We start from the raw sequence: 21,381 nt of genomic DNA, 5'->3' as shown, positions 1-21,381 counted from the left end.
AAGCGATCCTCTCACCTCAGCCTCCCAAGTAGCTGGAACTACAGGTGCACACCGCCATGCCCAGATAATTTTTGTATTGTTTTGTAGAGACAGGGTTTTGCAGTGTTGCTCAGGGTAGTCTCAAACTCCTGGGCTCCAGCGATCTGCTTGCACCCTCCCAAAGTGCTGGGATTACAGGCATGAGCCACTGCATGCTGGCCTTCTTTTCTTTTCTTTTGAGAGTCTTGCTTTGTCACCTAGGCTGGAACGGGTGGTGCAATCATAGCTCACTGCAGCCTTGAACTCCTGGGCTAAAGTTATCTTTCCTCCTCAGTCTCCTGAGTAGCTAAGACTACAGGGATGCATCACAATGTCCTGTTAATTGTTATTATTATTTGTAACGATGGGGGTCTCATAATGTTACTCAGGCTGGTCTCCAACTGCTGGCCTCAAGCAATCCTCCCGCCTTGGCCTCCCAAAGTGCTGGTATTATAGGCATGAACCATCACATCCAACTCTACATATGTTTATTCTCTTTTTGAGATGTTACTTCTTTCAAGCATGGCATGATTTGCAATAACACTTTAGGTTTGATTTCCACTCCATTATTATTTGTTCACATTTATGAGGCCAGACTCACCCCAGGCAGCTGTTTATGAAATCGGACATGACTCATTGATCTGTGAACATCGATTCCTAGAACAATCAACAGACTGAAAGAAATGTGCCCGAACTTAAATTACTGTATGCATTCACCAATGCAAAACGAAAATTCTCATTTGTTTCACTTTCCATTTCCAAATATGATACACCAGGAGAGGTCCCAGCTTGGTATCAATTAAATAAAAATACTGTAAGAAAATTGCAAAGCACCAGAGGACATTTTGAACCTTGGGGGAGGACTAGGTTAGACTCCATTGATCAAAATAACTGTGCTCATTCTGGATTAGGGCCCCACAGCCACCTGATCAGAGCCTTTATATCTGCAACCAGCAGCAATTTTTCCACTAATGAGCCACACACAGTGCAACTTTAAGGTTCTGAGAACCCAATCGTGATTTTTTTGTTCACCCATAAGGTAAGTAGTAAATATGTGGACTCTCTTGTTTATGAGAAATATATAGAAACTCCTTGTGGGGGTAGAAAGACAAGATCTGAAATAATATGATGAAAAGGACCATCAGCTTTTTACATAGGAGGTGCTAAATTTGTATTTGATAAATAAAAGAAAATTCAAGAATATTTCTAAGACCCACACTAATTTAGTGGTAAGAAATAGTTATTTTTAGAAAATGGACTGGTTGTCTAAAGGAAAAAATGTCTTGTATTTTAATATGTAAGATTGTATTTCTGTTTTTCATATAGGTTAAGCTCAGTTTTCCTTTACTTGCTATTTAAAAAGAATAATTTCCACACTTTAAAGACACAGTGGCAAAAAGAAGTATTATATAGCTTAACACTGCCAAACAGGAGTAAAATTGACATGAGTTAGCTTTCCCACCTCTGGGTTTCTACAGAAAATAGAAGCTATAGGTTTTTTTTAAAGTGCTAAAGAAATCCTTTATTTATTTATTTTTCCAGTTATCTACCTGCAGAGGAAATCCGTTTGTAAAATAAAGAATAATAACTAGAATTTTTTAAGAAAATAATTATGGAAAAATACCAAAACTCTTTAAGACAGGATAGAATTTAGTAAATTATTGCTTTTGGTTAATGAGATATGAGTCCTGAATTTTAATATCTGATTTTTATTTGCAAGTAATATAAATGGCTGCATTCTTAATTTTTGAATTTCAAACAATTCACAAGTACATTGAGTAAATTATAAAAGTCTTACTAATAACTCTTCCAAATTCTGAGATTATCTACCACTTTTTCAATTTTATTAAAAATTTATTTATATTTATATATGTACATACAGGTAAAAATTTACATAATGTACACTTTTGATAAAAAATCAGTCATGCTTTCTTAGAACTCTTTTTTCCTTTCCTTTCTCTTTTTTGCCTCTCTTTTATCCACCTTAACTTTCTCTCCACTCTCATCACATTCAGTAGACCTCAGGTAACCTATACGAATTCCTGGTGTGTATCCTTCTGCATTTTTTTCTTCATTCTCAATAAAATCATATACATATACATCTCATGGATATGTGCATACATATACATGTACATTTATAGTTTTGTTTTACTTAGTGATTTACAATTTCACACTGAACCTTTGGATTAGTTAATTTGGGGGAGAATTGACATCTTTACCTATATTGCAATTTTCAATCCTTGAGCATGGTATATCACCATTAAATTAAATTTATTTAAATAGTGGTGTGTGTGTGTGTGTGTGTGTGTGTGTATTTGGCTTTGTCAACTATTCCCCTTCTTGAAACTCTGCTTTGGTTTCAGAGACACCATCCTCATGGTTTTCCTCCTCTCTCTCCTTGGCCATTTCTCATGTTTATCTGTAGATTCTTTTTTCCCCTGTGTTATTCCCTTCTGTCATTGTCTTACTTTTTCTTTTTGTCTTTGAGTGATCCTTTCTACCTATTTAGTGTATCTCCTTTTTGTACCATTTTTGTTGTTGTTATTCTCTAGACCCAGATGCCTTTGGATATCTCCACCTTTACCATTCAGTTTTGCTGATAGAATCTGTTTTTTTGTTGTTTTTTGTTTTTTTTTTTGAGGAAGAGTCTCACTCTGTCACCCAGGCTGGACTGCAGTAGTGCAATCATGACTCATTGTAGCTTCAAACTCCTGGGCTCAAGTGATCCTCCCATGTCAGCCTCCCAAGTAGCTAGGTCTATAGGCACTCACCATTGTGCCTGGCCAACTTTTTACATTTATTTTTTGTAGGGACAAGGGCCTCGCTATATTGCTTAGCTTGGTCTGTAACTCCTGGGTTCAAACAGTCCTCCCACCTCCACCTCCTAAAGTTCTGGGAATACAGGAATGAGTCACCATGCCAGCTAGAATCTATACTTTTTCTAATTATAATTTCTGGCACTGATGTGCTTAAAAAGCCTTCTACTTCAAGGTCACAAAACATATTATTTTATAATTTATTTTAATACTTTTATGGCTTACTTTTTTATAATTAATATTTTGTTCTATCTGGAATCAATTTTTTTTTGGGGGGGAGGAATAGGAAAAAAAATCTGAGGATTCCAAGTTTTTTCTCTTATTTTTTTTGGGGTTGACATTCATTTTTGTATTATCAGCCTTGGTTCATTTTATAGATTAAGTGGGAGTCCTTAGTGATCAAGTACTGTGAGATTGGGGACCAAATATATCCTGTTATTTGAATTCCTGGCATCTAGAACAATGCCTAGGCGATAGCCGTTTGAGTTTCTTTATTTTGTTTTTTGAGACAGAGTCTTGCTTTGTCTCCCAGGCCTTGGCTCACTGCAACCTCTGCCTCCTGGGTTCAAGCAATTCTCCTGCCTCATACTCCTGAGTAGCTAGGATTTTAGGCATGCACCACCATGCTCAGCTAAGTTTTGTATTTTTAGTAGAGACGGAGTTTCACCATGTTGGCCAGGTTGGTCTTGAACCCCTGACCTCAAGTGATCCACCCACCTCAGTCTCCCAATGTGTTGGGATTACAGGTATGAGCCACTCCACCTGGCCAATAGAAAGATGTTAGCAAATATTACTGAATGAATGAATTATGGAAGGGGATAATTGTTTCATTGTCTTTTTTTGTTTTCTGAGACAGAGTTTTGCTCTTTCACCCAGACTGGAGTGAAGTGGCATGATCTCAGCTCACTGCAATCTCTGCCCCACCCTGGGTTCAAGCAATTCTCCTGCCTTCGCCTCCTGAGTAGCTGGGATTACAGATGTGCACCACCACACCTGGCTAATTTTTGTATTGTTAGTAGAGACAGGGTTTTGCCATTTGGCCAGGCTAATCTCAAATTCCTGACCTCAAGTGATCTGCCCGCCTCGGCCTCCCAAAGTGCTAGGATTACAAGTGTAAGTCACCGTGCCTGGCCTCATTATCTATTTTAACTTAATAATGCTTTCCTATTTTTCCTCTATATCTTTTTTATCTAGAAGCCTTCCACATCTTGGAAAACTTTAACCTACTAAGTTTTTTCACTGAACCTTGAAAAACACCAGCTTTTTGGGATAAACGAAGTAACTGTTCATGTCAGCTACACCTGGATTGTTTCCCAGATCCTAAGCTTGCTAGAGAAGCAGTTTATATTCACTTTTCTTCTAAGTTAGCAAAAATTCCAGGAAAACATGATGTTCCAGATGTGGCTTAATGGATGTAATTATGTGTTATTGTGTCTGTGTCTGCCTAATCTTTGCTGCTACCCTGATATGAGCCAGTTCCTGAGGGTTTACTTGATTGATTTATATTTTCTTTACCTATATTTTGTCTTGCAGTGAAAGCCCTGTATAACATAACATGAGGATTTACTTTATTTTGGCTGTTGATGGTTATTTTGGTGATAGGGTAAAGGAACAGAATTTTAAAGTGAAAAGACAATTCTGTTCACTATTATATGTTGAAGGCTTCTGTGTGCAATGAGCAACATGCTTTAGAGTCTCTATCTGCAAGGGTACTTCCAGGAAGGGGAACATAAGCCACAACCATCACAAAACTCATTTAGGCACAGTCCCAGATGAATAGTATTAACAATAATGTTGTGAGAATTCTGGAATGGGAAAATTACAACTTGGGATGGTTAGGGAATACTTCCTGAGAAATTGAGACTCCTTTAAGATCATGTCAGATGTATGGTAAATAGAGCATCTCATATGGATAGAAAAATGAATACAATGGTGCAATTAGAATCAATTGTGCAAATACGGAGGCCTATTAGTATACTAGAATAACAGGCATCTGTGTGGGGGGAGTAAAAGAGGATAGGATGGAAACTTGGTGAAATGGTGGGGTCTTTAGTGTTTTTTCAAAAATTAATATCTTAAGAAATATCTTATTTTAAGCATGGGCTGTAAATATTAGGGCTGGAAGATCCTTCATAGTTTTGCAGACATACAAAAGAACCTGCTATATTTTTGAGTCTGTGTCTATATATTACAACCATGGGTACTATTAATCTCTGTTTTCTGTATATTTCAGACATTAGTCTTTAACCATGGGGGATTGGAACTTATTGGGTGGCATCCTAGAGGAAGTTCACTCCCACTCAACCATAGTGGGGAAAATCTGGCTGACCATCCTTTTCATCTTCCGAATGTTGGTACTTCGTGTGGCTGCTGAGGATGTCTGGGATGACGAACAGTCAGCATTTGCCTGCAACACCCGGCAGCCAGGTTGCAACAATATCTGTTATGATGATGCCTTCCCTATCTCTTTGATCCGGTTCTGGGTTTTACAGATCATCTTCGTGTCTTCTCCTTCTTTGGTCTATATGGGCCATGCACTTTATAGGCTCAGGGCCTTTGAGAAAGAGAGGCAGAGGAAAAAGTCACACCTTAGAGCCCAGATGGAGAATCCAGAGCTTGACTTGGAGGAGCAGCAAAGGATAGATAGGGAACTGAGGAGGCTAGAGGAGCAGAAGAGGATCCATAAAGTCCCTCTGAAAGGATGTCTGCTGCGTACTTATGTCTTACACATCTTGACCAGATCTGTACTGGAAGTAGGATTCATGATAGGCCAATATATCCTTTATGGGTTTCAAATGCACCCCCTTTACAAATGCACTCAACCTCCTTGCCCCAATGCAGTGGATTGCTTTGTATCCAGGCCCACTGAGAAGACAATTTTCATGCTTTTTATGCACAGCATTGCAGCCATTTCCTTGTTACTCAACATACTGGAAATATTTCATCTGGGCATTAGAAAAATTATGAGAACACTTTATAAGAAATCCAGCAGTGAGGGCATTGAGGATGAAACAGGCCCTCCTCCATTCCATTTGAAGAAATATTCAGTGGCCCAGCAGTGTATGATTTGTTCTTCCTTGCCTGAAAGAATCTCTCCACTTCAAGCTAACAATCAACAGCAAGTCATTCGAGTTAATGTTCCAAAGTCTAAAACCATGTGGCAAATCCCACAGCCCAGGCAACTTGAAGTAGACCCTTCCAATGGGAAAAAAGACTGGTCTGAGAAGGATCAGCTCAGCGGACAGCTCCATGTTCACAGCCCTTGTCCCTGGGCTGGCAGTGGTGGAAATCAGCACCTGGGACAGCAATCAGACTATTCCTCATTTGGCTTACAGAATACAATATCCCAGTCCTGGTTAGGTACAACTATGGCCCCTAGAAACTGTCCATCCCATGCAATAGGAACCTGGGAGCAGTCCCAGGACCTGGAGCCCTCAGGTGAGCCTCTCACAGATCTTCATAGTCACTGCAGAGACAGTGAAGGCAGCATGAGAGAGAGTGGGCTCTGGATAGACAGATCTCACCCAGGCAGTCGCAAGGGCAGCTTTCTGTCCAGATTGCTGTCTGAAAAGCGACATCTGCACAGTGACTCAGAGAGCGCTAGTTCTCAGAATAGCTCCTGCTTGGATTTTCCTCACCGGGAAAACAGCTCCTCACCTCTGCCTTCAGTCACTGGGCACAGAACATCAATGGTAAGACAGACAGCCCTACCGATCATGGGACTATCACAAGAGCTGTTCCAATCTGGATGCTTTTTTCTTTCATCACTCCTGGGGTGTGTATGTATATTTGTGTTGACAGAGAGGCAGATGGAGAGGGAGATTATTTATGGAGAGATAAAATATTCATTCAATACATTCAGTTAAATTCGATTCATAAAATAAACTTAGAGAATACTTACTTTATACCAAACACCTTTATAAGTACTGGGCATATAAATGGATAAAATACAGTCTCTGACATCAAAGGGCTTAGAGTGTAGAAGGAAAATTTGACAGGTAAACATGTAAATATATCAAGTGTACGATGTCATGTTAGTGGGAATGAGTGAGCAAAGGAGGGAGTGGTCATATGGATAGGTCAGAGAAAAGTTCATAGTTGAAGTTACTTTGAACTAAATCTTGAAAAATGTGACAAGTGTTTCCAAAACCGGGAGGACTGGGGCACATGAAAGAAGCCATCCTGGTAGAGGGAGAAGCGCAGACAAAAGCTAAGAGGCAAGACACAGCAGTGCTGTCTGAGGAGCTGCATGCGGCTAGAGCACAGGGTGGTAGGAGGGGGCAGAGGGAGGGAAGGCTGAGGAGTGGGCATGGAGGCTCTGTAAGGAAGCCATAGGGAACTGACAGAGGATGTGGAGCAGAGAAGGGACCGAATCAGAACTGCAGTTTAGAAAGCCCTTCTGTCACAGTGTGGAAAACGGTCCAGAGGAGGAATCATTTGTAACCTTGAGTTGCCCCCATCTTACCAAAAAAGGAGGGTGTACTTCATTGTTTTAATACCTTTGACATTTCAAAGTCGTATACAAATATTTGGTGATATATTTTACAAAGACAAAAATCAATATTGTATTGATTTTAATTTTGTTCTATGAAAAACCACTGTGGGATCAACATTTCCCAGACGCTGTGAACATGAAATGGATATTTACTGTGGATTTTTCTCAGTTCTGGAACAAAGGATGACACTTGCTTACTCACTGCTCCCAATAGTCAACTGTTTCCATTACAGAGAAAATTCCCCCAAGGTTTGTGGGAGAGCGTCCGAGTTGAGCTCACATGCTTGTTTCTTCCTTTGTTCCATTCTTTGTGTTAATAATGACTGAATCCCTCTGCCCCAGTTTTACATCTCCTGTGGGTTTAGATACTGATGTTACTGTACTACAGCCATACCATGAGAGCAAATCAACCTACCTGGATTTTTACTAAATGCTTCTTTCAAGCTGATATCTTTTTCTTGTCAGTGATCAGCCATTTATTCAGAAGACTATGCTTAGGATCAATGTATGGGTGCTTAGAACTCTATGCCAAACTAGAGCAGGGTTCTTAACCTGTGCTACATATTAAAGCCATCTGAGAGGCTTAAAAACCATCGTGTCCAGGACCCTCCAATTATAATAAAACCAGAATCTCTGTGGGTAGGATTCAGGAATCAATATTTTTAAAACTCCCATGGTGAGTGCAATGTGCAGCCAGGGTTAAGAACCATTATTTTAGAATAATTTGGGGCCAGGCATGGTGGCTCATGCTTATAATCCCAGCAATTTGGGAGGCCAAGGTAGGGAATCACTTAAGCTCAAGAGTTCAAGACCAGCCTGGGGAACATGATGAAACCCTGTTTCTCAAAAAAAAAAAAAAAAAATTAGCCAGGTGTGGTGGGGGATGCCTGTGGTCCCAACTACTTGGGAGGATCACTTGACTGGAAGGTTGAGGCTGCAGTGAGCCAAGATCATGCCACTGCATTCCAGCTTGGGCAACAGAGTGAGACTCTGTCTCTAAAAATAAAAAAAATAGAATTATTTGGCCAATGGCAGCTACTTCTTTTTAAAAATTTTTCTTTCTTTCTTTCTTCTTTCTTTCTTTCTTTTCTTTTTCTTCTTTCTTTCTTTCTCCTCCCTCTCTTCCTTCCTTTTTCCCTTCCCTTCCCTTTCCCCTTCCCCTTCCCCTTCCCCTCCACCTCCCTTCCCTTCCCTCTTTCCTGTTAAGTGCAATAGTGAGAAGGGGGAAAAGAGTAGAACAAGTTCAATCTGTAACTGACTGTGAACAATCCATTGGGATAACTCATTACCTTCAGACCATCCACTGCTTCTTATTTGCATTTGCAAAGTCAGAAATACAATTTTCACCATTTCCTTTTTTCTGTACCTTCCATGCAAGAGAAGCCTTTGTATTGTTGAGGGAGATACAGCAGTTTTTAGGTGAGATGGATTTTCTTTTTTTTTTTTTTTTGAGACGGAGTTTCGCTCTTGTTACCCAGGCTGGAGTGCAATGGCGCGATCTCGGCTCACTGCAACCTCCGCCTCCTGGGTTCAGGCAATTCTCCTGCCTCAGCATCCTGAGTAGCTGGGATTACAGGCACGCATCACCATGCCCAGCTAATTTTTTGTATTTTTAGTAGAGACGGGGTTTCACCATGTTGACCAGGATGGTCTCGATCTCTTGACCTCGTGATCCACCCGCCTCGGCCTCCCAAAGTGCTGGGATTACAGGCGTGAGCCACCGCGCCCGGCCTGAGATGGATTTTCTTAATTCTTCAGTTTATTTTTTTGGGAGAGGCCAGCCAAGTTCAGAATCCTGGAGAGAAGGTGATGAAGCTGAAGTGGATGAGCTCTCTCTTTTCTTTTCTGTATGGACTTTATTGTATTTATAAATATAAGTAGGAGTAAAAGATAATTTACACTGAGGAAATGTAACTTTTTTTTTTTTTTAGATGGAGTCTCACTCTGTCACCCAGGCTGGAGTGTAGTCTTGAGGTGCAATCTCAGCTCACTTCAACCTCTGCCTCCTGGGTTCAAGCAATTCTCCTGCCTCAGCCTCCTGAGTAGCTGGGACCCACAGGCACACGGCACCATGCCCAGCTAATTATTTTTTGTATTTTTGAAGATATAAAAATAAAAAACCTCCAGGACTGAAAAACAAAGATAAAAAAGACTAAAACAAACAAACAAAAACAAAATAGAACAGAATGCCCAAGAACTGTGGGACAGTTACAACAGGTATAACATGCATATAAACCAGAAGAAGAAACAGAGTAAAGACAGGGTTTCACTGTGTTAGCCAGGACGGTCTCGATCTCCTGACCTTGTGATCCACCTGCCTCAGCCTCCCAAAGTGCTAGGATTACAGACGTGAGTCATCGTGCCTGGTCATATGCTTTTAATTTCACATTTTATTTGTTCATTGCTGGTATGTAGGAAAGTCATAGACTTTTGCACATTAACCTTATATCCTGAAATCTTGCTGGGACTACAGGTGCGAGCCACCACACCTGGCTAATTTTTTGTATTTTTAGTAGAGATGAGGTTTCATCATGTTAACCAGGATGGTCTCGATCTCCTGACCTTGTGATCATCTGCCTGCTTTGGACTCCCAAAGCCTGAGGTTACAGGCGTGAGCCACCGTGCCTGGCCCCTGTCTTCTTTCAATATATACTTTTTTCTGTTTGATTTTCTGACATTTGAATATGATAAGCCTAAATGTAGTGTGTGTGTGTGTGTGTGTGTGTGTGTGTGTGTTGGTGTGTTTATCCCATTTGGTGTTCTCTGGACTTCCTGGATGTGTGGGTTGGTGTCTGACATCAGATTTAGGAGCATATTAGTACTTTAGCTTCAAATATTGCTTCTCTTTCTTTCTGTTTCTTCTTCTGGCTTATATGTGTGTTATTCCTGTTGTAATTGTCCCACAATTCTTGGGTATTCTGTTCTATTTTGTTTTCGTTTGTTTGCTTTAGTGTTTTCTGTCTTTGTTTTTCAGTCCTGGAATTTTTTATTTTTATATCCTCAAGCTCAGAGATTCATTCCTTAGCTGTGTCCAGTCTACTAACGAGCCCATCAAAGGCATTCTTTATTTTTTTTACAGTGTTTTTGATCTCTAGCACTTTTTTGTGATTCTTTCTTAGACTTTTCATCTCCTAACTTACATTATCTACCTGTTCTTATATATTGTCTACTTTTTCCATTAGCGGCCTTAGCATATTAATCATAGTTTTAAATTCCTGGTGTGATAATTCCAACATTTGTGCCCTATCTGACTCTGATTCTCATGCTCATTCAGTCTCTTCAAACTTTTTTTTTTTTTTTTTTACCTTTAGTATGCTTTGTGCTTTTTTGGTTGAAATCTCAATATTTTGTAGAGACGAAAAAAATCTTAAGTGGCTTACACCTGGGATGCCAGCACTTTAGGAGATCAAGGCAGGTTGATCCCTTGAGCTCAGGAGCTCGAGACCAGCCTGGGCAACATGGCAAAACTCTCTCTCTCTCTTTTTTCTTGCGACAGGGTCTCACTCTGTTCCTCAAGCTGGAGTGCAGTGACATGGATATGGCTTACTGCCACCTCAACCTCCCAGGCTCAAGCAATTCTCTTACCTCAGCCTCCCAAGTGGCCAGGACTGTGCCACTTCACTTCAGCCTGGGAGTCAGAGTGAGACCCTGTCTCAAGAAAAAGGAAAGAGAAAGACCTTTAGTGGTGTGGTGGTAAGGAATGTGGGGAGGGGAAACATTCCATAGTCCAATGACTGGGTCTCAATCTTTTATGCCCTAGACTTTCTAATTTTGAAGGCAGTAGTTTGTGCAGTAACCCCTCTTCTCCAACAGATCTAAGAAGAATTGCTGACTTTTTAGTTTGTTCAGATTTCTATTTGTTGCTGGGGCAGAGTGGTTACTTCCAAGGGCCTTACATGCCAGACTGGAACCTTCTTTCTTATTTCATTTTTTTCTTCCTTCTTTGTTCTTTATGTTTCTAGGAATTATAAAAAAAATGCCTTTGGCCACAGAGCTTTCCTAATAATAGTCACCTTTTCCCAAGCTTATTATAGAGTTGACAGTCTACTTCACCCCCCAAATGATGGAAACACTTGGGAATTGAGGCCACAGCTCTCATCTCCACAGACCAGTGGCTGACACATGGTGCTTCTTGTAAACAGAGGGATCTTTCATTAGAAATTAGTGTAAGGGGTTGAGTGTGGTGGCTCATGCCTGTAATCCCAGCACTTTGGGAGGCCAAGCTGGGAGGATGGCTTGAGGTCAGGAATTCAAGCCCAACCTGGGCAACACAGTGAGATCCTGTCTCTTAAAAAAAAAAGAGAGAGAAAGAAAAAAAGAAATTAGTTTAGCAAACAAATAATCCTCTACTTTCAATAAATGGACTGTAAACTGCCTATTTTGTTGTATTAGGTTCAAGATGGCAGAATTTCTATGACTCAGTCAGATATATACTGATTACAGTAGTTGACATTTCAGAGTGAAATGACTCCTGATAGAACCATAGTTGTTTGCCCACTTAGGCTGTTGCTTACAGAGAATTGTCCTGTGATGAGAATCTATTGTGTTTTAGAAGGTCAGAAAGCTATCTGCTAGAGCCATGATTTTCTTTCCTTTTCTTCTCTCCCTCCCTTTCCTCCTCCCTCCCTCCCTCCCATTCTCCCTCCCTCTTTCTTCCTTCCTCTTTCTCTCTTTCCTTCTTTTTCTCTTTCCTCCCTCCCTCCCTTCTTTCCTTCCCTCCCTCCCTCCCTCCTTCCTCCCTTCCTTTCTTCTTTCTTTTTTTCTTTCTCTTTCTTTCTCTCCTTTCTTCTCCCTCCCTCCCTCCATCCCTGCCTTCCTTCCTTCCTTCCTTCTTTTCTTTGTAAAGCTCCCAGGTGATTCTAATTTGCAGCCAGCGTTCAGAATTATGGCTGTAGAGGAAGGAGATTTTGACATTAGGAAGAAAGTTGCCCTGCGAACTCTCCCAATCTTTTGGGATGTTAGGGAGATGAAGAATGCACTGAGATTTGCTCCTAGAAAAACAGAGAAACATTTTCCCTTTCCTAATACCATATAATCTGTAGTACCTAGACCACAGTTTTAAATAAGAAACTTGTTTCCTTAATATTTGTTTTGGACAAATAAGTGTTTAAATTGTAAAAATTCAGGCAACACAAATATATAGACCAAAAAGAGAAATTTCCTGTCTTATTTTTGTCTTTTTACCATCCCCAAATCTGTTATTTCTTAATTAATTAATTAATTTTTTGTTTTTGTTTTTTGAAACAGGATCTTGCTCTGTTACCCAGGCTCCAAGGCAGTAGCATGATCATGGCTCCCCGTAGCTTTGAACTCCTGGGCTCAAGTAATCTACCCACCTCGGCCTCCCAAAGTGCTGGGATTACAGGTGTGAGCCGTCACGCCTGGCCCATGATGTGTTTTTCGAATGCTTACTGGATACCAGGCACTGTATGCTGGGTGCTGGGATAAAACAGCTAACAGAACAACACAGTCCCTTTTCTCACAGTACAGAAAAGTAAACAGATATTCAAAGCAACCTCAAGTGATTCAGCCTCCTAAAGTGCTGGGATTACGGGAGTGAGCCACCATGCCCGGCCTGTTTTTTATTTTTATTAAAACATATGTTTAATTGATATGTGATATTTTACATTCATGAGGTACATGTGATATTTTGTTGCATCATAGAATGTATAATGATCATGTCATGGTATTGGGATATTCATCAATTTGAATATTTATCATTCTTATGTGTTGGGAACATTTCAAATTCTTTTAGCTACTTGGAATTATATAATACATTGTTGTACTAGAGTCGCCCTGCTCTGCTTTCAGACATTAGAACTTTCTTTCTTCTTTTTTTGAGACAGAGTGCAATGGTGAGATCTCGGCTCACTGCAACCTCTGCAACCCAGGTTCAAGCAATTCTCCTGCCTCAGCCTCCCGAGTAGCTGGGATTACAGGCATGTGCCACCGCTCCTGGCTAATTTTTGTATTTTTAGTAGAGATGGGGTTTCAGCATCTTGGCCAGGCTGGTTTGAACTCCTGACCTCATGATCCATCTATCTCAGCCTCCCAAAGTACTGGGATTACAGGGTTGAGCCACCACGCCCAGCAGACATTAGAACTTTCTATCTAACTGTATGTGTGTATCTTTGACCAACCTGTCTTCACCCCCCTCCCACCCACATGCCCTTTCCAGCCTCTAGTATCTATCATTCCACTCTCTACCTCAATGACATCAACGTTTTTAGTGTTCACATGAGTGAGAACACGTGAGTTTTGCCTTTCTGTGCCTGCCTTATTTTGCTTAACTTAATGACCTCCAGTTCCACCCATGTTTCTGCAGATGACATGATTTTATTCTTTTATATGGCCAAATAGTATTTCATTGTGTAATATACCACCTTTTCTTTATACATTTGTCTGTTGATGGACACTTGGGTTGATTTCATATTGTGAATAGTGCTATGATAAACACGGGAGTGCGGATATCCCTTTGCTATACTGATTTCCTTTATCCAGTAGTGGGACTGCTCGATCATATGGTAGTTCTGCTTTAAGGTTTTTGAGAAATCTCCATACTGTTTTCCATAGAGGCCATACTAATTTACAAACCTGCCAATCGTGTATAAGAGTTCCCTTTTTCCGGCCGGGCGCGGTGGCTCAAGCCTGTAATCCCAGCACTTTGGGAGGCCGAGGCGGGTGGATCACGAGGTCAAGAGATCAAGACCATCCTGGTCAACACGGTGAAACCCCGTCTCTACTAAAACTACAAAAAATTAGCTGGGCATGGTGGCGCGTGCCTGTAATCCCAGCTACTCAGGAGGCTGAGGCAGGAGAATTGCCTGAACCCAGGAGGCAGAAGTTGCGGTGAGCCGAGATTGCGCCATTGCACTCCAGCCTGGGTCAACAAGAGCGAAACTCTGTCCCCAAAGGACTAGCGGAGACTAAAAAAAAAGAGTTCCCTTTTTCCACATCCTCACCGGCATCTATTTGTGTTTTCTGTCTTTTCAATAGTAGCCATTCTAATTGGGGTAAGATGATAGCTCATTGTGGTTTTGATTTGCATTTCATGGATGATTAGTGATGGGTTTTTGTTTTTATTTATTTATTTTTTTGAGATGGACTCTCACAGTGTCACCCAGGCTACAGTGCAGTGGTGCTTTCTTGGCTCACTGCAATCTCTGCCTCCTGGGTTCAAGCAATTCTCCTGCCTTTGCCTCCTGAGTAGCTGGGACTACAGGCGTGTGCCACCACGCCCAGCTAATTTTTTTGTATTTTTTAGTAGAGATGGGGTTTCACTATGTTGGCCAGATGGTCTTGATCTCCTGACCTCGTAATCCACCCACCTTGGCCTCCCAAAGTGCTGGGATTACAGGCATGAGGCACTATACCCAGCTTGCTTTGTTTTTTTTTTTTTTTTTTTTTTAAGAGGCCTGGTTTTGTTCCGTTGCCCAAGCTGGAGTATAGAGGTACAATCGTAGCTCACTGTAGTCTCGACTTCCTGGGCTCAAGCGATCCTCCTACCTTGACCTCCCAAAGCACTGGGAATACAGGCATGAGCCACCAGACCTGGCTACATTTTGTTTTGATAAATGCTGCCGATTTTTTCTCAGGGAGGACTATTCCAACTTACCCTCTCACCAGCATAGCACCCATTTCTTCATACTCTTGCCAACAGCAGACATTATCTTACTCCCTTCCCCATCCCTGTCTTTAATTTACATTTCTGTGATTACTACTAAGATTGTACATATGTTTATTGGCTATCTGTATTTCTACCATGAATTGTCATTGTTTTTTTTTTTCTTGAGACCGGGTGTTGCTCTGCCCCCCAGGCCAGAGTGCAGTGGTACAATCTAGGCTCACTGCAACCTCTGCCTCTCGGGTTCAAGTGATTCTCCTACCTCAGCCTCCTGAACAGGTACATGCCACCATGCCTGGCTAATTTTGTATTTTTAGTACAAAATTTCTAAAAGTACAACATGGAGGGTTTCTCCATGTTGGTCAGGCTGGTCTCAACCTCCCAACCTCAGGTGATCCGCCCGCCTTGGCCTCCCAAAGTGCTGGGATTACAGGTGTGAGCCACCACGTCCAGCCTCTAGGAGCTCTTATCTGGTATCATATTAACCTCTTGTCTATACTGACATGGAAATATTTTTTTCCCCAGTGTGCTTGTCCCTTTTCCACATTTATGACATCTTTAAACTTTTAATTTTATATTATGAACAATCTCTTTGACTTCTAGGTTCTTTGTCTCATTTGGGAAGGTAATTTTTAACTCAACATTATTATTTATTTTACTTCAATTTTTTAGAGACAGGGTCTCACTCTGTCACCCAGGCTGGAGTGCAGTGGCTCCATCATGGCTCACTGCAACCTTGAACTCCAGGGCTCAAACAATCCTCCTGCCTCAGCCTTCTCAAGTGCCAGGATTACAGGCATGAGCCACTGCGCCCAACCCAACTCATTATTAACAAGGATTATGAGGTGGCTGTTTGGAGGGTGGATTGTTATAATTTGTTGAACCTTTGGCTGAGAAGTTTTACACAATTTATCAATTACCAAAGAATGTGAAGAAGATGAGGAAGGACACCGCTTTATTGAGGGCTGGATCATGGTCTGGACACCGCTGTGGACTTCCTCTCTGTACCCATGTGCTAATTTCTAGTTTACAGATAAGGAAATAGGTGTTGTCCTAAATCACACAATTAGGTTGTGTGAAACACAGTCCTTGGCATGTAGCGGGGGATACATTAATATTTATTGGATGAGCAAGTAAGCTCGAATTTGATCCTTAGCCTGTCTGACTCAGCTCAAGCTCCTGCTTCCTCATCCATGGCTGCCCCTCGCTCTTCCGGCACATGGCCTCCTGAGTTTAGCATATTTTTAGCATCAGAGATAGACTGTTACAAAATGGACAATTCTGTATTTGAATGAGTTCACTTTCCACATTATCCAAAGTCAAAAAATCTGGCTAATTGTAAAGGGACTAAGATGGAGCTTAGGAACAAATTGACTTTTTTGTTTTAGGCCTGAATTTTTGCACAAAACAACAAAAAGCACAACAGTAGGGAGGAGGAGGAAGAGGAGGCAGCAGGAAGGAACCGGAATTTTCACTGTAATGCTATCGGGCACCACCTCTTACATGGACGGACGTTCACCTGCGGGGAAACACAGGGACAGCTGCTGTCTGCAGCAGCTCTCTGATCCCCAGCATTTGTGACATATATAGAATCCCAGGTGGGTGGGTAGGGCTGACTCTTACAAGTCCTTTGAGTCTGTTTTGTTTGTTTTTTGATTTCCTATCTCTTTCAGAACATGCTTCTAGAACTTTCGTCTATTATGAAAAAATAATGCATCAGGAGCAGCTGTTATCTGCAGGAGGAGAGTCGTGCCTTTGTCAGCTCAAACTACAGGAAGCGCTTTGGGACCCACATCCTCCGCAGACACCCACCAGGTGAAGGGCCATGTCACATCCACAGGAGACCCTTCCCTTATGAGGGCTGGGGACAGATTCTCACTTCCTTGCTGGGCCACACTGCTTGAGGCAGGTCTGATGCTCGGGCAGTGAGGAGCTGTACACTGTCAGAGGAGATCTAGGGGCAAGAGCGGCTCTGTCTCGAGTAGGAGGATTGGGATATGTCACCTTTTCCCCAGTCCCAGCACAGCCTGGTGGGATATTTTGCAAGAGAGTACCTCAGCTCTGCAGTGGCAGCAAAAGTAGCCGATGGCCCCTTAAACATGGGTCCAGAGCAGGCCTGGAGCTTTGCGCTCAGCGTCAGGTCAGATGTGCTTCCTGTCTATAAAGGAGAGGTTGGCAAGAAACTTTCCATGCTTTTCCTCTCATCAGTTCATTTCTCGGGGATGAACCAGTTGGATTTTTAATTCATCAATGCCACGGAAATAAAATATTGATTAAAACACTGGCAAACACTCGCATGTTCTTTTTGTATCCTGCTGGGATTGTTCATGGGTAGTGGTGATGCCATGATTGTGCCCCACCAGGAGCTTCCTGGGATCAGTAGAAGCCAGCATGTCTTCCTCACCCCGCTCACCCTCCCAGTGGTCCTGAGCCATCCAGGAGAGTGCCCTGTGATGTGCACTGACTAGCCAACCCATGAAGCTGCTCAGCTGGTTGCTACTTGGCTGATCTGAGCTCACTGCAACCTCCGCCTCACAGGTTCAAGCAAGTCTCCCACCTCAGCCTTCCTACTAGCTGGCACTATAGAGGTGCACCACCACTCCCAGCTAATTAAATTTTTTTTTCTTTTTTTTTAGAAATGAGGTCTTGCTATGTTTCCCAGGCTAGTTTGGAACTCCTGGCCTCAAGAGATCCTCCTGCCTCAGCTCCCCATAGCACTTACTTAGATTACAGGTGTGAGCCACTGTGCCCGTCCCAAAAAGTGCCTTAAAGGGGTATGCTATATTCCATGTGCTCACATTATTTATACCTTATACAAGGGTGTCAAATTATTATTGTTCGTTCTCATTTTATAGTTCAGACAAGGCTCAAAGAGATTAACTTTCTCCACAGTTAAAGATCACACAGCCTGCTGGAATTCAAATCCATATCCAGCTGCTCTGAGGCCCACAGTCCTTCCAGAAAGCCTTGTTCTCCTGTCTGTAAAAGTCAGCAGCCCCTGGGCAATGGTTTATTTGTACGTCTCTCTGCCTGACTAGCCTGTGAAAGCTATAAGGATAAGGTATTTGACATCTTGGATGCTCAGTATGTAATACAGTATTGCTTGAATGAATATTTATGTATAAACGCCAAAGGCAATACTTTACCCATTGCTTCCAATTTTCCAATCTTTAGTCCTTATTCACTTTCTGTCATCTTTTGTCATATGTTTGTCAATAGGTTTCAGAGGCCTCTATGGCAATGTTTTTGGTAATTTCAATCTTTTTTTTCACTCTGAAAAGTCTTCACTGGGTTGTCAACAACACGGCACAAATGGAGGTTAAAAAAACAAGTTTGAGCTGGGCATGGTGGCCTGCCTGTAGCCCCAGCAACTTGGGAGGCTGAGGTGAGAGGATTCTTGCAGCCAAGAGTTGACAGCTGCGGTGCACTTTGATCATGCCAGTGAATAACCACTGCACTCCAGCCTGGGTAAGATAGCAAGGCCTTGTCTCTAAAAAGAAGAAAAAACAAAGGCTGGAGGGCCCAGTGTAAAATGTAATGTTTTCAGTGACTCCTAGCATCAGTGTCTCTGAAGGTTTCCATTCACTGCTTTGGGATGAAGGGCACTGTCTCAGGTATGCACTTATCTTCAAGAGGGAAGAGTAAGAACTAGCCACGGAGAATCAGCAATGCCTCTTTGTGGCTAAGTGGGCCAGTGGCAGGCATGTGTCAGGATCTGCAGGAACCAGGGACAGGTGTGGAGACAGGAGGTGCCATGCTCTTGAGTGAAATGAAAGACACTTCCATAATGGGATGTGTGGCTACCTCTATCTCTTTGGGCCTTGATTTTTTGACACCAGGAAGTATTGTGTTTGCCTGTACCAGGAAGACATAGGTGCTCAGTAAGAATTGGAAACCCATTTCTGCTCATGGCATCTTCACCAACTGGTGTTAAACTTTTAAGTACAGTCTTGCTAATGCATCCCAACTGGTGAGGTAGAGTGGGATGAGGTGGGGGGTGGAGAAGAGTGAAAGATTCTAAAATAATTTTAAAGAACAGCTCAGGTCTTTCCAAATATAACAAAACTGCAGGCAGGGCCTGGTGTAGAGGGAACAGTCCTCACTGTGCCCCAGAGGGAGATGCAAGTTTCCTGTAAGAAGCACATGTAAAGTAGGAAAGAAAATGGCTGCTGTCCACCTGGGGCTGGACAGTGCTTAATAGCTCTTTTGTAGGCCGGGCACGGTGGCTCACACCTGTAATCCCAGCACTTTGGGAGACCGAGGCAGGCCAATCATGAGGTCAGGAGATCAAGACCATCCTGGCTAACATGGTGAAACCCCATCTCTACTAAAACTACAAAACATTAGCTGGACTTGGTGGCATGGGCCTGTAGTCCCAGCTACTAAGGAGGCTGAGGCAGGAGAATCGCTTGAAACCGGGAGGTGGAGGTTGCAGTGAGCCAAGATCACGCCATTGCACTCTGAAAGAGTGAGACTGTCTCAAAAAAAAAAAAAAAAAAAAAAAAAAAAAAGCTCTTTTGCAGCTGCAATCCCCAACCTTTTTGGCACCAGGGTCTGGTATAATGGAATACAATTTTTCCACGAACCAGAGGTAGTGGGGTAGGAGGATGTTTTCAGGAAACCATTCCGCCTCAGATCATCAGGCATTAGAGTCTCATAAGGAGCTGCAACCTAGATCCCTCACATGAACAGTTCACAGTGGGGTTTGTGCTACGAGAATCTAATGCCACCGCTGATGGGGCAGGAGGTGGAGCTCAGGCAGTAATGTTCACTCCCCAGCTGCTCACCTCCTGCTGGGCAGCCTGTTCCTAACAGGCCATGGACTAGTCTGCGGCCCAGAGGTTGGGGATGCCTGTTTTGCAGGACACGACAGCTGATGAGGTTTACTTTGCTTCAAAGCATCAGTGTCATTTGTATCGCGAGAGCAAATGTCAGGGTTAAAGGTGCAAATGACCATCAGTTCTAAATTACGTTTTCCCACAGATAATTTTGAGACAATGACTCACCTGTTTTTCTTAGAGTGGATTAACTTCATGTCTTCAGGCATAGGTAATCTACCTCTTGTACCTAAAATGTTATGACTGTGATGTTTTCAGAGCAACACACATTTGGAAAACCCATCACCTGCTCTCAGGAAGCCTTCCTTGACTCCTTAAGTGCCCATGAAGACTCGCCTGAGGGAGCAGAAATTGGCAGGTTTTCGGTTTTGCCATCTGGCGGTTGCAGGCACTTCTCGAAACAGGGATCTCGGCAGCCCTGCCCTGCCCTGCCTGACGCTGTGCGCAAGCACTCGTTACTCACAGCCTCACTGACAGCTCAGCCGCCCGGCTCTGTCCTACTGGCTTTCCCTCACCTCCGAGCTCCAGTCCAGTGTTTGCTCACTGTCACTCAACCTGCCCACCATTCAATATCTTGTTTTCTGTTTACATCAAAATCCAAGACATAACTATCAAATACACTTTTAGAATACACCTTTTTTTTTTTTTTTTTTTTTGAGATGGAGTTTCGCTCTTGTTACCCAGGCTGGAGTGCAATGGCGCGATCTCGGCTCACCGCAACCTCCGCCTCCTGGGTTCAGGCAATTCTCCTGCCTCAGCCTCCTGAGTAGCTGGGATTACAGGCACACGCCACCATGCCCAGCTAATTTTTTGTAATTTTAGTAGAGACGGGGTTTCACCATGTTGACCAGGATGGTCTCGATCTCTTGACCTCGTGATCCACCCACCTCGGCCTCCCAAAGTGCTGGGATTACAGGCTTGAGCCACCGCGCCCGGCCAGAATACACCTTTTAAACTGTACAGTCATGCATAGCATAACCATGTTTTCAGTCAATGATGGAACGCAACAATGGTTTTGTAAGATTATAACAGCCTATTTTTACTGCACCTTTTCTGTATTAACATACACAAATACTCACCCTGGTGTGACAATTGCCTACCATATCCAGTACAATTACACGCTGCACAAGTTTACAACCTAGAAGCATGGTCTAGGTGTGTCGTAGGCTTTCACATCTAGGTTGGTGTGGCACACCCTGATGTTCTCACAATATGAAATCGTGTAAGGATGCATTTCTCAGGACGTACCCCCTCACTCACCAATGCGTGACTGTATGGATTCCTCAGCCACAATTCTAAACATCTTTCCTTACAACTCATTGCCTCTTGGTGTTGGTTTATTTTTCCTCATTTATTTTCATTTAGTTTTTTTAAAAAATTAAACCTTTTTTGGATATAATTGCAGATTCACATGCAGTTGCAAGAAATGATACCCATCACCCAGTTTTTTCCTGTGGTAACATTCTGCATAGTGATAGCACAATATAAAAACCGAGAAATTGGGTTTAAAGCCTTTTATCTACTCTCACAAGCACTAGGAATTTTTTAAATTCAGAATTTAGGGACCACATTAGTATTATCAAATTTCAA

The 21,381-nt window shown here is 42.4% G+C and overlaps 1 protein-coding gene across 1 annotated transcript; it reads left to right on the top strand.

Moving 5' to 3' along the window:
* The first annotated feature begins 486 nt into the window (after window positions 1–486).
* GJA10 (gap junction protein alpha 10) lies at window positions 487–6,713 on the top strand. Its single transcript, XM_032274411.1, is given in 4 exon segments — window positions 487–1,057; window positions 5,068–6,590; window positions 6,593–6,673; window positions 6,676–6,713. Coding segments are annotated over 3 exon segments (1,626 nt in total). The 5' UTR covers window positions 487–1,057; window positions 5,068–5,083.
* The last annotated feature ends 14,668 nt before the right edge of the window (window positions 6,714–21,381 follow it).

The sequence above is a fragment of the Sapajus apella genome, unplaced genomic scaffold (genome assembly GCF_009761245.1).
Source record: "Sapajus apella isolate SASKATOON/1434 unplaced genomic scaffold, GSC_monkey_1.0 scaffold6, whole genome shotgun sequence".
Classification (NCBI taxonomy): Eukaryota; Metazoa; Chordata; class Mammalia; order Primates; family Cebidae; genus Sapajus; species Sapajus apella.
Note: the sequence above shows the minus strand (reverse complement) of the source record. Positions and strands in the feature narration are given on the sequence as shown.